This window comes from Poecile atricapillus, chromosome 2, assembly GCF_030490865.1.
Source record: "Poecile atricapillus isolate bPoeAtr1 chromosome 2, bPoeAtr1.hap1, whole genome shotgun sequence".
Lineage (NCBI taxonomy): Eukaryota > Metazoa > Chordata > Aves > Passeriformes > Paridae > Poecile > Poecile atricapillus.
In genome coordinates this window covers 25,772,313-25,788,163 of record NC_081250.1, presented here as the reverse complement: position 1 = coordinate 25,788,163, position 15,851 = coordinate 25,772,313, and the positions used below count along the sequence as shown (strand labels likewise).

General features: G+C 35.7%; 1 protein-coding gene across 1 annotated transcript in view; it reads left to right on the top strand.

Annotated features, from left to right (window-relative positions):
- Window positions 1-15,851, top strand: part of COL28A1 (collagen type XXVIII alpha 1 chain) — a 60,132-nt gene that overhangs the window by 29,630 nt on the left and 14,651 nt on the right. The window contains exons 23-26 of the mRNA XM_058833558.1: window positions 2,419-2,487; window positions 5,868-5,939; window positions 7,384-7,452; window positions 14,466-14,534. Coding sequence (XP_058689541.1) covers window positions 2,419-2,487; window positions 5,868-5,939; window positions 7,384-7,452; window positions 14,466-14,534 — 279 coding nt within the window. The remainder of the gene's footprint in view (window positions 1-2,418; window positions 2,488-5,867; window positions 5,940-7,383; window positions 7,453-14,465; window positions 14,535-15,851) is intronic.

The following is a 15,851-nucleotide window of genomic DNA, read 5'->3' as shown; positions in this document are numbered from 1 at the left end:
ATCTTAAAATATGGTGTTAAAACCCTGCAAGAATATGTTTATGTAGTTCTAGGGTGCTATATACTGATTTTTTTTTTGAGATGAGTGTCGGTATGTCACTTCCAAGTGAACAGCTGGCCTGTAGGTACTACTTGAAATGAAATGTCATATATAAGATAGTTAGGGTTACATCCATGTCATTTTCTCTATGGGAAAAATGTATCTGAAATAAGTGGGACTTGTCCTGTTGAGTTAAATGGGTGGATTTAGCAAAAAAAAAAAACTAACTTTGAAGGTTTTAAAAATATTTGAAAATTCAGTGCTATTTAAACAATAAAATACTCTTGTTACTTAAGTTATTCTTGTTACAATACGTCAGGTAACTTCAACTTTAATTGAAATTTTTCACCTTTGGTGTTAGTTTTTCGAGCAAGGGAATCACTAATGTGTATTGTATCATTCTGAAGAAACTTCATCCCCATTTTTCTTCTTCCTTAAAAATATATGTGCCCTGCCCCACAAGTACAGGAGGGTTTTACATATACAGTGTACTCATCAGTCTGGCAATAAGACATCACAGAGGGATATGATGTGTTTTAGACTTGCTTGTGCATGGAGGAGAAAAAAAACAAAAATGCAAAACACTCAGGGTATACCTGGAATAAAAATGTAACCACATAGAAAAAAAAAAAAAAAAAAAAAGTTTGTGAGGTGCTCATATCTCTTATATTGGTTTCAAACTGTAATAATGTGACAAACTTTATGTGAGGAGAATACAGGTGTCATGCTAAAAGGCACAACTTGTATGAGGACAGGTTTCATTAAATCACTCTCCCTTCTTCATGTTTTTCTAGTTACTGTGACATTTTTAAATAGACAAGTAAGGGTGTCAAGATTTTTCATTAATAAATTCATGCTGAAAAATAGGTTTGTAGACTTCCTTGCCTTTTTCACCATGATTTTATTCTGTTCAGAACCGTTCGAACAACTTTCATAGCAGATGGGCTATTATCCAAAATCCAAGAAAGTCTGTTGGAGTCTTTTGAAATTCTTTACTAAATTTTAGAGCAGGGCTTATATGGGCAGTAGCTGATGAAAAAAAAACCAAGTATTTGAGGTAATTATAAAATGCAAGTTGATTTTTAGAAAATATATAAAACTTTTTCTCTTCAGCTGCATCTGAACTTCTTTGTTTAAAAAAATATCTACTATGTTTTGGACAATTGATCAATAATGTAACAGGGTACACAGGTCTTTTTTCTTCATCAGCTGTGGAAAGTACAATGATAACTACAAATTTTGCTCCTAAAACATCCTGGTGTCTGCAGCTAAGAAGGCAGACATGATCAATTTCTAATGTAGAGAATGTTTCTGGAAGCTTGGAGTTATGTCTGGGAGTCTGAGGTCATTTTGGGACATCTCTAAGGATCTGAGATGGTGATGAGTGATTGCTAGAGGTCTTAACCCCTGCGTAGCCATGGTTGTGTCCATTGAGAGTTTATTTATTTTAAGCTGCGCCCACGTTTGGGGACTGGAGTTTTGTTTCCCTTAACAATCGTTATGCTGTTACTAATATGGGGACATTAGAAAGCTGTTTTTTCTAATATTTCTTTGTCATGGTTACAGCTGATCAGTGGTTTTGATAGAACATTTAATTGCATTCCCTATTTTATTTAATTGCATTCCCTAGAGCATTTAAGTGTATTTCCCTGAAATACTTCATGTCCTTCTCACTGAGAAATTGCAAATGTTTCATTGCAAGTTTAGATTTTTTTGTAAGTTTATTCATGTAAAGTGAAACATCTCTTGCCAAAGTTTAAACACTAGAAGGAGCCAAATTTTGCTCCATGAAGGGTTAATATAAAGAAGATGAATTCTAAGCCTGATTGTTTTTCAGGAATGCCACTGACAGAGCTGTTATCAAACCATTGTGTTGTGTAGTATTTGTGGAAAACTCAAGTTTCTCCCTGGGACTTCAGATCATGGAAGTTGCAATTTTAAAGTGTTGTGCCATTGCATCCATAGGCTTTCTAAACATACTCTGTCTCAGCACTTGTCTTTGAAGATCCTTGCTGTTCTCTATTTGCTCTGGCAGAAACAAGGTTATGTAGCCTGCTTGTGGGCAAAAGCAGGCAGGAGCCACAGGTGCATCTGGCCTCTCAAAGTGAATGATGACATTCGGCCTTCATCTGAAAACTTAAGCCATCAAGTTATTTGTCAAGGTAGAACAAAGGTTTTTACACTGCTGGGGAGAAGCAGAAGTGTAAGAGAGGTCAGAATCAAGGTAGTAAAATCTTCCTCTAGAAATAGTGATTTCATGTTACCTAGCTCAAAAATTGTCACTATAAGAAAGAACTGAATACTTGGTCTTTTCTGTAAAACTTTTAAAGTTAAACAGAATATAGTTAATATAATTCTGAATTTTTTCTTTTTGGATAGGGGGATCCAGGAGACAAGGGACCACCAGGAGATGATGGACTTCCTGGAAATTCAATAATGGGACCAACGGTAGGAGTTTTTAGACAAAAGATAGAAAGTAACTAAGCATGAGACATATGCAAAACTCCCGTGAAAATACAGACACCACTCAAACCTTTTAAGTAAAGGAATTCACCAATTCTTCAACTTTTCCATCATTCCAGGTTACGTCTGTTTTTAAAATAAACTTACTATCTCTAGAAAGAAGAAACACAAAATTGTATAAATAACATATATAAATTGTATAAATATAGGTATAAATAATATGTATAAATTGTATAAATAGTCCAGTATACCTCACCCTGCAAACTTCCTATAGGAAGTCTTCGTTAGCAAGGCAGTTCTTCAAATTCACTTCTTCCCCTCTAACACACTTTGTATCATATTGCATGTCTGTCACTTGTGATTTGGGTTGGAGCTTTATTTAAGACTTCTGCCACTTCTGATAAGGGAGTATTTCAGGGAAAGGTACCATTCTTATTATCTCCTTTCCAGAATGAAATTTGGAACCTTCTTCAGAAACATCTTTTTTTATTCTTTTCATTCCAATTAACCATGTCTGCACATAAAATATTCCACTCAATTCTATCATTTCACTTTGTGGAAATATAAACAATAGACCCAAATTCAGAAACCAATTAGGTTATGTCTACCTAACACAATGTAACTCAAAATATAACCACTTAATTCAATGGATTTTGCATGATAACATTTTAAGAATACCAGTAATGGCATTTATTCCTGTCTTGACAGTTCTATCAGTACCCCTACTATAGGATGCTGAATAGCACATTGAACCATTCAGTAACTTGTATTTCTGATTTTAGAAAACTCTAAATTTCTTTTGTCTATAATCTAGAAATTACTTTATTACTCTTGTAAAAATAAGTGATGAACATGACTTAATTGTCCAGTAAGGTCCTTAATCAATTAGGTTTTGATTATGACAGCTGTTTTATTTTATTTATAATGATCATGGATTCAAGATTTATGTTTATATACATTTTGATGTTGTTGTTTTGAAAGCATGTAAAAAAGCAACTGTCTTTATATTACTGCTTTAGAAAATTACTTTAGAACCTGTCCTGGAAAGGCTGGAAAAGCAGGTTAATTCATTTAGCAGATTATCTGTGGCATCAGGGGCATTTTCTTTCTTACCAGTGCACTGACAGTCAGTCACTGTGATTTTCTCTTCCAGACACCACAAAACTGTGGGAAGCAGTAGTCACAGAATTTCTTCCAGGCCATCTCTTGTGTGACTGTTTAAAAAGCCCCAACAAAATAATCTGGACTAGAGAACTGTTTCTGATACAAGATTTGGCTGTAGACTTGGCCAAAGTAGATTTATAGCATTTATAGTTATGCTACTAATAGCAAATACAGACACTTGACAAAATCCCAATTCTCACAGAAGACAAGTGCTAACATGTATTTGGTATTTACAGCGACCTGCTAGGATTAAATGAAAACATCTGTTTGGCTGTTTTTTACTGTAGTGAGATTAGAAGTAAAAACAGATATGAACCCATGATTCATGTTTTCCTTTCTTGTTAAAACATTTTTCATTTTATCCACAGTTTAAGAATTATGGATATTAAGAGTCAGGAAGAGGTGAAATTTACTTCCCATTATAAAGCTATTTATGATCTAGAAGCGTGCTGGTTGTTTAAATTTTTACAGAGGTGAATCAGAATTCCATCACTTGAAAATCAGGAGATGTGAAGAGACATCTTTGAGAGCTGTGACAGTTTGAATCTGGTGGTCAGGGTCTGTTTAAAGCCTCTCAGTGAAACTGTCCCATTGGATTCAAGAATGGATGTGATTCATACAGGAAGGACCTACTATTTAAAATGTACTTAGACATGAGGCCTGCTTGCATTGCTATCCACATTCCAGCTAAAGTAATTTCAGGGCTTCATCTTAACCAGAACATTGAGTCTGCCTCATAATTCTTCATTTACCTACGTGCTAGCCTAAACCTATGGTGTATATCTTTAGGACAAAGCATCTCTTCCATTTTTCTGATAGGAATAAATTAGTTAATAAGAATAGATTATTTGTGTCTATGGTAGAGACATTCATGGGACAGGAAATTTTTGGCCTAAAGTTTGTTTTTGTTGTATACCCAGCTGGGGTACAAGATGATTTGTTTTCCAGACATGGACATTGTATTCATACAGACCAGCTGCTGAGGTCTGAGCTGCTAACTGGACTCTTTTCTTGGTTTCTTAAAGTATATTACTGTAGAAATTTGCAGGCACAATGCACAATGAAACAGTAGTTTTCTGTCCCTTGTAGTTTCATTTTCCTTGTTATTTCCTTTTACTGGAGTAGACAGGGAAATATTTGTATATTTGTATGTAATTATTCTTGAGGATATGTTATACCTATGCACATTAACAACACTCAAGGACTTGTTCACAGCACTCTACAACACTCTTTTGAAGAGCATAGTAACATTTCTTGGTTCTGTGGGAAGAAGTGAAGGTTGTGAAGTTCTGTCTGTAGAGCCACAATATCCATACCATGGTTGTGAGGGAGGTGGATGTGTGACCTGCATGCATCAATGAGGATTTCCCATTGCAGGTGCTGTCATGTGAGCATCTACAGTACAGACCAAAAGCATACTCTGAGAGAAAATGCATTTAGGAAGCAAAGAAATATGTTTTCTTTCTGGATTCTGTGAACAGTCTATTGCAAGCTCAGTTACTTTTCCCATAAAATGTCAGGAAAACTCTCCCTGGAGTGAGGAGAGGGGAAAAGTTTGCTATTTGCTTCTTGTCTGGCCATGAAAGGAAGCATTGAGGTTTTACAGTTGCACAAACCTTTAGTGGGAGTCCATGGAAGGGTGAAAAGGAGTGATTGTCTCTTGATAAGAGAGCATTTTAGACTGTTCGTTTTCTTATAACTGTTTTATTTCTTTCTTTTCCTACTTTCCCTTGTAGAATGAAGTTTTGCTTTACTGTATGAGAGAACCAATGTGATTACCTGGAAGCACAAAATGTGTCACATATAATTTAAGGCTGGCATATCATGTTACAGTATTCTGAACTTAGTTATCATTGCTCAAATTAACCTCCAAACTGATAAAATTTGTTTTTGAAAATAAATTTAGCTTTGTATGGGCTGAATATAAAGTCAATGCTCTGAAGATTTTTCTCTGTAACTACAAATCCGGAAATTAACAATTTCCTAATAAGAATTCTTATTCTTCTAAAATCTTAATTCAATTGAAATCACAATAAAAAAACCCACAGAAATTCCTGAACTTTGTGAATGAATTTCAAGAGTAACTGCTATTCTACATTTCAAAAAAATTTTAAATAGCTTCCTTACATATTTGTTAATATTCTTTACACTGTGATAGTCGAGGTTGTGGAATGATTTCTGTCTTCCTATTTTGTGTTTAGGGAGACCGAGGAGTACCTGGACCACCTGGACCCCATGGAGAAAAAGGTGACAGAGGTGACAAAGGTGAAGCTGTAAGTACAATTTAAATTCTGTACTTTGTGTTCAACAAAAAACAAAACAAAATGAAACAAAAATTACTATGTAATAACTCAATATTTAGTTGCTTAGATTTAGTTACTTAACTAAGTGCAGTTAATCATCCTTTAGCTAATTTAAATGCCTCATGGATATTTTGAAGCCCTTTCCTAGACACAGCACCAGTTTACATGCAATTGGAACTGGATGTAAAGGGTTCTCATTTAATTGTCATGAAAAGGATACCATCTAATTCCAAAAAAACCTTTATGGCTGCTCATGTTTAAATAAAATCACTGCTTTAAATTATTTTTTTCTCCCTCCCTTTTCTTTCTAATACCATCTGCTAGACCAAATTTTGCAGTTTCAGTTCCTTGGATTTTCAGCTGGTTTTCATACTGGGAAGTTAAATCCTCTTATTTGAAGATTTTTCACTTCTTGCTTTTCTGATGGCTGGCTTCAGAGGGAATTAATACCTGAATGTTCCATCTGGCACATTCCATCACAAGGACATGTCATCCTAAACTTCAGTCATCCAAGACCACACAGACATGTTTGACCAGCCTCTCTCTTTTCCACTAGAAAGTGGAAATACTGTTACCATCCTTCAACCACCACATGTCAAACTTCCACTAGCACTATTTTCTTTATGTGTCTAATCCAGCTTTATTTCAAACTACAACCCTGCAAGCACTCCCAAATGCACTGAGGTGGGACCTGAGTGCTTCCAAATTCCTACTCAGCTCCAATTTCCTATCATTCAAACTGATGCTGAGGAGATCCTTTGGGATGAGAATTGTTACATAAGGCATTCACTCAGAATTCCCGGTGTAATGCCATGTACCTGACACATTTCATGCTGTGTGATGTGCAAAGGTTCTGCTGTGCTGTCTCATGGCAACATCTTTCCCATGCCCTGTGAGCTGGAAAGACCAACTTAATAAAGCACTGTCAGACATGGACAAGATTTATGTGGCTAAGTAGGTAGCAGGATGGAACAAAGCCTTCTGCCCAAGGAATGCTGCAAGGGAGCCTGGGAATGCCTCCAACAGTATGAGAGGCAGCTGAAGGGGAGGATGAATTGAGCAGGGAGTTGAGGAGAACAGGCTACCCAACACAAATACACAGAAGTATGTTAGGGTTACTTAACCCCTAAATTTAGGTGGGTTAGCTCTGGAATTGCAGCTGTCTAATGCTTGCAGCATATGAATCATGGAGCAGTGTCTGCTTTCTCACTGTTTTCTCTGAACTGAGAACAATGTTCTTAAGTCAAAAGCTGTACTTTTTTCGACCAATCTGAGTCTTTTTAGGTGACCACCTGAGACTGAGCATGGCTGTTGCTCAGTACACATCAGAAATGTGAAGAATTTATCTTCTTCGTTGAGGAGCAAAAGTACCTTTGGACAACTACTGACATGCTTTATTCCTCTGCTGTACCAGGGACCTCCAGGACCAGCAGGCCCTGAAGGACCAGCAGGACCAAAAGGCGTGGGAGATACTGGACCAAAGGTATTTGTCCAAGAGTAGACCAATGCACCTGACTTGTAAACAAGGTAGACATCTTCCAAAAAATGTGTTGGATAAGAATGACAAATATATGACAAGATGCTGCATTTCTCATCTTCTACTTTTCATTTCTGTTAGAAGAAAAGCTTGTGATAGACTTTTCTGATGTGACAGAAACTAGTTCTTGCTTTATCCTCAGACTGGATGCAAATCTGCAGGTTTTCCATACATCCAAAGCCCAGGATGTTTCTAGGTGCTGATGGAAGTCAGGATCCAACACCAGCACAGTATTGCCTAGTAATTATGTCCTTCCTTTCTCTGGCAGAGAATCCCTCTGTGAGGGATGAGGCCAAAAAATGAGTTAAGGGTTACGTGGAGCTACTGAGATATCTTTTAAGTTGGATTCTTAAGAGAAGAGTATAAACTTCTATCTAAAATTAGATAAATTTTGTGAGTTTTACCTCTAAACAAATACTAATTTGTTTTTGTTTAGAGGCAAAACTCACAAAAAATCCCAAGCAAACAAAAAAACTGATAAAGGGATTAGAAGTACAACACTGAAACACTTCCATGGTTTTTCATAAGAAACAGAATAGCTAAAGTCTTATAAAATTATAAGCAGTATGTAACTCACCTAAAAAGTCACAGAGTAATTGTAATGTTATAAAATAATAATTGTTATGTTATAAAAAGTCAGAAAAAGAGACTTAAGACTAGAATCATACAACAAATTGCTTTAATATATTTCCAGAGTGGTTTTATTGATGATTTCTTCATTGCATATGTGAAATAAGAAACAGGCAGCCTCTTGCAGGAGGAAGCAAAATAAATATTGCCCAAACAAGTTTTTTCCCAAACAGAAATTTCAACTTCAGTTCTCTGAACAGGAGAATTCAAGTTTAAAATAAACTGCAATAACCTTTCAAAAACATCCACAATAAAGGAAAAATTGAAGGACATACATTATTAAAATGATTTCACTTTAGAATTACCACAGTAATCTGTATGTTTCCAAATAGAAATATCAGACTTGATACAATGTGGTCTTACAATACATGTTTTTTGATGCTACAGAAGAACATTTCATTAAAATCCTAGAATCTTGTATGAAATTATCAAGTCAGATATTGAGAAAGATTTAACTTATGACTGCAAAATGTCTAGGAGTATTGTTGTGTCTGAATTGTTCCTTGCTTCCTAAATGCATAATTCTGGAAAGTAGTGTTTCCTAAAGGAAAGGAATTGGAAAGTCACATTGTCAAAAATATGATCTCCAACTATGATGTCACGGTTGAAGAATTAAGAAGTCCAAAAATATACATCACAGCTTCAATAGGAATAGAGGGGAGTAATATCAATAAATTTTACTTAAATCCAAAATGGAAAGAAATAATTACTTGACAATCGGTGTTTGTGGCTGTGTTTCTGAAAAGTACCACAAATATACAACTATGCAGAAATGTTCTTAAGAAAATCATGGTGCCTGTTTAATATCAGAGACTGAGAAGTGGGTCACAAGTCCATTCTGTTCTTACAGCCATGAATTAATGTAATTGCTGGGACAAGCAACTCTTCAGCTGTATAATCATCAGAAAAGTTCCAACCCAGATCAAGAATGGTGGAAGCAAAATATGGAATCATTAAATGTACTGGGGATGAAGGGGTAAAAGGTGTAAATTAAAAGTAATTATGCCCAGTTTTTGCTGTGAACATGGCATCTAGTCTTTTTATCAGTAATTCTTAACTCACTGTAAGTCTTGTGATAAAATAGGGTGTATATTTAATTACATCATAGGTTAGCTGTTATATAGCCTTAAGCTGAGACAGGGAGATTCAGATTAGATATTAGAAAAAAAATTTTCACTGATAGGGTGGTCAAGCGTTGGAATAGTTTTTCCAGGGAGGTGGTGGAGTCACCATTCCTAGAGATGTTTAAGAGGTGTCTGGATCTGGCACTGCGTGATGTTGTTCAATGGTTTAGGGGTTACTGTGGTACTGCCAGGTTGACAGTCAGACTTGATGAACTTAGAGTTCTCTTCCAGCCTTGGTGATTCTATGATTCTGTAGTACTTATAGTTTCCACTTTTGGCTCTATGTTAATCATTGCCAGTTGAAGAGAGTTGTTCATATTCCCTTATAAAGACATCAAATCCTTGCTTGTTGGTCCCATCTCCATGAAGAGCATAAAAAATATCACAGTTCATCAAGATGTGTGGGGTGCTATTCATGGTGCTAGTTATATTCATGGTGCTAGTAAAAGGGGTTTATCCCATCTTTTTGTGAGGGGATCTGTGTTGTGGATAGTGGATATTATCAATTAATAATAAATATTATCAATAAAAAAAAATAATAATCAATTAATAATAAATTCGGCAAAAAGTCCTGTTACTGTGACTGAGATTTGACTAAGCAAAGGTGAAATAGCTGAGACCAGGATGTGAGGTTCTAATTATTTCATTATATTTAATATAATAGTACATGGAATGGCTAGTAATAGATTCTCTTATCCTTATCTTAGGCAAAACCAAACTGATAAATAATTCTCACTATTCTTGTGTCTCCTGACAATTCCAGGTCAGATCAGGGTTGCTATGTAAATTAAAAGTATCTTATTTCCATCAAATCATCTTCGTTGTCACAAAAATTGTCAGAATTAGGTGGTTTGAATCTAAGGTCCAAGTTGTTGAAAAACACAGCCCTGCAGAGTAGCTGCCTTTGCAAGTAACACAACACAATTAGGTCAAATCATGCTTGCACGAAATTATGTATGAAAAGTTTTCATGGATTTACATGTTTCATTTGTGTTACAGTGTGATAATGCCCACCAAACCTGCCTGCTCAGAGTAATGCTTATCTAACACTCTGTCAGATAATAAAAAATTCAAGAGTTAAAAACGTCTGGTAAAAAATTTAATTTGTATTTCTTACCTTAAAATAGGTAGGCTTCTTTTTGATGATGTCCCTAGATTGGTGTGTTAGCCATGTTCAGTGAAATTTTTTTGATTTGTTTGATCTGTTGTTCTATAAAGAGTGAGCAGCTGTAGTTTTCACAGTGTGAGTGGTGCACCAAAGCAAGCATTATCTAACAAGATATAACATGTCTGATTTGCTTCTCTTTATCCACACCAGACATAGTAAAGAATGCACTGGAAAGAAAGAAACTATAGATATAAACATCTCATTCCCTGATTTTTTTGCTTCTGTTTGCCCATATTACATTCTGAGTTTTTAATCTTTGCATAATGTTTTGGTAACAAAGGTGCCACAAGGATAAAGAATTAATTTTAATTGCAATAATTCCCCCAGAAATTAATTCACAAAATAGAAAATATTCTGTTTTTTTCAAAAGAAATTTAAATGCATTGGCTACCTGCTATGACTCCCACCGAAAAAAAATTAAAAAAAAAAAGTAAGAACAGCAACAATCTCTGCATATAAAAAAAAGAACATTTATTTGATAAAAGAGGCTCATAAATTTACACACTAGTTAATTTGAAATTCCTTTGAGGATCATTATATAGGAATGTTCCACTCATCTGAATCAAAGCTCTGTTCTCTCTGCTTTCAGAAATGGCTCACATATGTGCACACTGCTAGACAGGAATTTTATGTATCAGAGGTCAAATTCACATGAAAACAAAATTGGAACATGTGGGATGCATTCAGTCCTGGCAGAGCCCTATTTTCTGTAGCATTAAAACAGAAGCACATAATGTCAGAATATAATAAAAATTTGATTTAAAAGCACTGTTGCCAACTAGGGGGTGAGTTACAGACATTTGAGAGCAAGAGCCCAGCACTAGAAATAAAGCAAGTAACTGGATAGCAGAAAGATTATTAAAATCCTTAGCATAGTCCCTAGTGCATGAACATTTGGGCTGTATCCAGTTGCAGTATAAACAACTTTTGCAGCTTGGGGCTTGCCTATTTGAACTAAAATGTGGAAAGTAGAGATGCAATACCTTTTTTTAATAATATGTTGTTCTTACATATACTGTTATATCCATTACCTCTCACTAAAGAGAGTATTTCAGTGTCTGCTGTATGTTTCAGTATCAAATACACATACTTCATGGTAAATGAGGTATATATATTGGAAAATCCAAGATTTATGTTTCAGTTGACCATTAGGGCATTGAATGTTTTGTTGGGTTTTTTTTTATTGAAAAAAAGGTACAGAATAGACATTGGAATCCCACACTTTATGGTGTCTTGACTCAGCTCTTTATTTCTTACTTCAGTGGTATTTTTCTAGTTCACTGTTTTGCTGATGGTGTGAAGCTCGTCTATAAGCACAGTACAGGAAATAAATTAGACTTCATCAAAGAACAGTATTAATGGTTTTTGAAATTAATTCCCTGAAGGACAGTTTAGTATGACACCTCAGGAAAAAGAACTGCTCCATTTCACAACTCATAAAGCAAAATAAAAGACTTTTTCTTTAAACCAAAAAATGCAGAAACTGTGAGGATTACTATAAAGCTCTACAAAAGAGCTTTTCAATGAGACATCTGGTATTAACTAAGCATGTGAGGCTAAAATTCAATCCTTCACCTGCAACGACCCTGTGGAAGACTGTGTTACCCATGGGAGGAAGAGGCAGATGACTTCAAGTCACCCTTAGGCTGTTTTTGGTCAGGACTGGTCTAAGAGCAGGTTGTAGGTGTACTGGGTACTGGGCCATAAGGAATCATTTATATTTGGTATCCTCCCATTCAGTTTCCATCACATCAGCTCACAGGCTGTTTTACAGCATTCCAGGATCTCCTAAAAATGTACCTTTTAATGCAATATCTGTACCTCTTAGCTCTAGCATCTCTGGCAGATTTCAGAGGGAAGCTTGGACAGGGAAATCTTTGGCTGCTCTGCACAGCTTCTCTTTATGAAGTGTTATCCTATGAACATCTTAATATTGTGGTTTGTGGGGACATTGAGAATTAATAAATATTCCTTTGATAACAGCAGGTACTAGATAGGAAGATGGATACATTGCCAATGTCTTGGCTCTTTGCATTGGCAAGGAAGGTCTGATACAAAAGCCTTAGGTCATCTGAGGGAAAAATTTCCTCCCGACAACATGGCACTTAGTTTTATCCAATCACCCTGGCACAGCAATTTAAAGCTAAGAGCATCCACATACCATGCCTATGTCCTGACTCAAACTGGCCAATCTCCAGTGCTTTGTATGAAAAAGGAAATTATATTCAAAAGCTAAATATTACATGAGGGAGGAAAGCATTATGAACTTAGTTTAAGCCTTACCCTTTGTAATCAGAGTTTCCACCTCTCCAGATCCCTCAGACTTGAGCATAGTTTGGGCCCTAGTATGTTTGCATAACTAGCACATATGTTGGGACTTAACATGAGAGTATCATAGCCATAGATTTAAAAACACAGATTGGAGTGATGTCTTTCTAGAGACTGAACCTTTGGGAATTTCTTTCTTGGGACTGAACCTAAAAGCAGTCACTGTAATGACTGCACACATTCTTCTCAGAATATAAAGAAGATCAGTAGAAAATTCTGTTTGATTTTCATTTTCAATCTGTTTGATATGTCATTTCATTTCATCTACCACAACTCAAATGACATCTGTGATTTGTGATTTGTACTTGCACCTCTCTCCTAGATCGAATGCTCCCTCTGCAGGCACAGCCTTTTCAAAGTGCAAAAATAAGAACAGTTAAGAGTTTTTATACTGATTTATATTACTTTTGTCAAGAAATACAATTTCTTCTGCTCTGTTTTTAATATATTGGATGCTCAACAGCTTCTCAGTGTGTTTCTTTACTTGCACTTGCCTGCCACAGGAATAGGTTTAGGAATATCCAGCTAAACACAATTCAAAATATTCAGCATCTCTAACTTATCAGTTATAGACTTCTTTTTTCTTTTCAAGGAATAGATGGTACTTTTCTAGTAAACATATACTGAATGTGTGCCTATTCCCTCATTTGTACAGTCACAGTCTGAGGAAAATAGAACTGCCTTGTCTGTCCCTGGGCATTCTTCCTATCACCAATGTTCCCTGACATTAGTTTTTTTACAAAGGGTAAGGCTTAGACTAAGTTCATAAAGTTCTGGATCTCCTTTGCTTGGTTTGTCTGCAACACAAGGGGCAGCACCAGGTGCTGTTACACTCATTTTCTCCTGGCCAGACAGCTGCTGCCTTTTCTCTGCCTGGTAGTTAAGGGATGAGTCCCCTCTGGGTTTTCTTTGTTCTTCAGTAAAAGTAAAAATTGAATGTCTCTCCATTACCCAACCTACAACTACCACCAAAACTGTTGAAAATTAATATAGTCAAGGCCTGTACATTTCTGATCAATTTGGCTGAAATCAACTAATGAATTCAAAATATACTGGAAAGGAAAAAGAGAACCAACACAGACAAGCAGAAGCACAGGCAGAATACATCACTTAAGCCTAATTTCTTTCTGAAATCAAGGTAAATGTTGAGGATTTTTTTTTAAAAATGGGTGCTGTTCTTTTTATTAATCTATATTGATGCTCTAAAATTAATTTCGTTTTCATAAATGCCTAAATTTGAGAGTTCTGGAAATTAAATATCTCTAGTGTTAGAACAAAGCACTGTGTCAGTAAAGAGGATCATGCTCACGGTTCCACTAGTAAGCTCCCTGTCCATCCTGGTGTGTGCCTGCAAAATGTGATGGAAAAATGGGGGTGTTTCCAAAGGGGTTTGCCTTTTTTTTTTTTTTTTTTTTTTACTTTTAGCTGATAAGCCTGCAAAGTAGAGTTCTAACTCTGTTGGGAAATAGGGAAATAACTTTCTTCACCTAGAGCTTAAATTATGTGGGAGCCTGTATTTTGAGGTTTTTTTGTTTTTGTTTTTGTTTTTTTTTTTTTAAATACCTATCCATAAGGCAGGTGTTTATTTATGTAGCATTTGTTTGGCTTGTTTCTTAAACTCAGTCATTTGACTGCTTTGTACGTGGATGGAAGATGTAACATTTTAACATTTACTGGGTGTTGACTGACATTTCTGTGACTATTTTCAGGGAGACCGAGGAATTAGAGGCCATCCTGGGCCACCAGGGCCTCCAGGATGGGGAAGCATGGGTCCCAAGGTTGGTATGATGCCATGTTGAAGGTTTTTGTGCTCTTTTGTGATGCTGGCAGCCAGACCCTGATCTCTCAGACTCCAAACGATCTTCATCAGTTGTTGATTTACCTTGGTGCAGCTTCAGGAGAAATCAAGCATGTAAACATGGTCACTAACCATACACTTCTACCAACTGGATTAGGAAGACTACTAATGGGATGCAAATTGCATTTGCAGCTAAGCTTTATGAGATTACATCTGGAGATTGAACAGAGCTATCAAGCTGGTAAATTACTTAAATGATGCATTTCTTCTGCTTGTATCTGTTCTGTTTCCAAGATATTATTTCATGCTGGAAAATATGTTAAATATGAGTTTTATGTTTGCAATTTTTGCTCAATCAAATTAAATACAATTGATTTTGTTATTAAAACCATTAGGGAAGAAATATGAAAACAAAAAGTTAATTATATAAGCAACCAGCATGCAACATCTGGGCAATTTTTCCTCCCTCCACTAAAGTGATTTGTAATTAAAAAGAGACATACTGATAAGAAAACAAATCCAGTACTTTCCCGGATTTCTTTATTACAGGTTGATCCATCAATTCTTTTTACAAAGCCAGTGAGAAGAAACATTGTGTATATTTCTCCACTTTCTGTTAGTTTAAAGATAGATACATCTTTGTAACTTTTTGCATAATAGCAGAGAAGAACAGAACTTGCCAGTGCCATTTTGTATAAACTAATATCTGAACAAAGAAACATTGCTATTACTAACTCCAAATGCACAATAAACAACAAGGCATGAATACTTTTTGAGGATGTGTCTGATTTTAACTTGCTTCCTGAAAGCTGCAAAAATTTCAGTACCTTGGTAAATCATGGGGACACAGCCTGTTTGAAAAGAGTACGTCTGGAGAAGGATCTTCCCTCTTCTATGAGGAAAGGCTGAGAGAGCTGGGATTTTTCAGCCTGCAAAGAGAAGGCTTTGTGGTTGAGATGGCCCACCCTTTATGTATATTTATACGTATACATATATAAACAGTATTTTTCACAAGAGATTTTGTGGAAACTTATGACAATTTTTTTTCTGCAGAGATGATAATGATGACTTTTCAAACCTCACTAGTATCTAGAAGTTAAATATTTAGAATTATAAATTTGTATTTCATGATGACCAAGTTTTCTTGTACTTCTGCCTAAATATTCAACATATGCATCTAGGTAATATACATACCACTGAATGATTTCTACTTACTATACTGAAGCACAGTGATTCTTTATTATAAGAGAATAAAGTAACCAAAAGTCCAACCTGAGCTTGACAGAAACTTTTATTA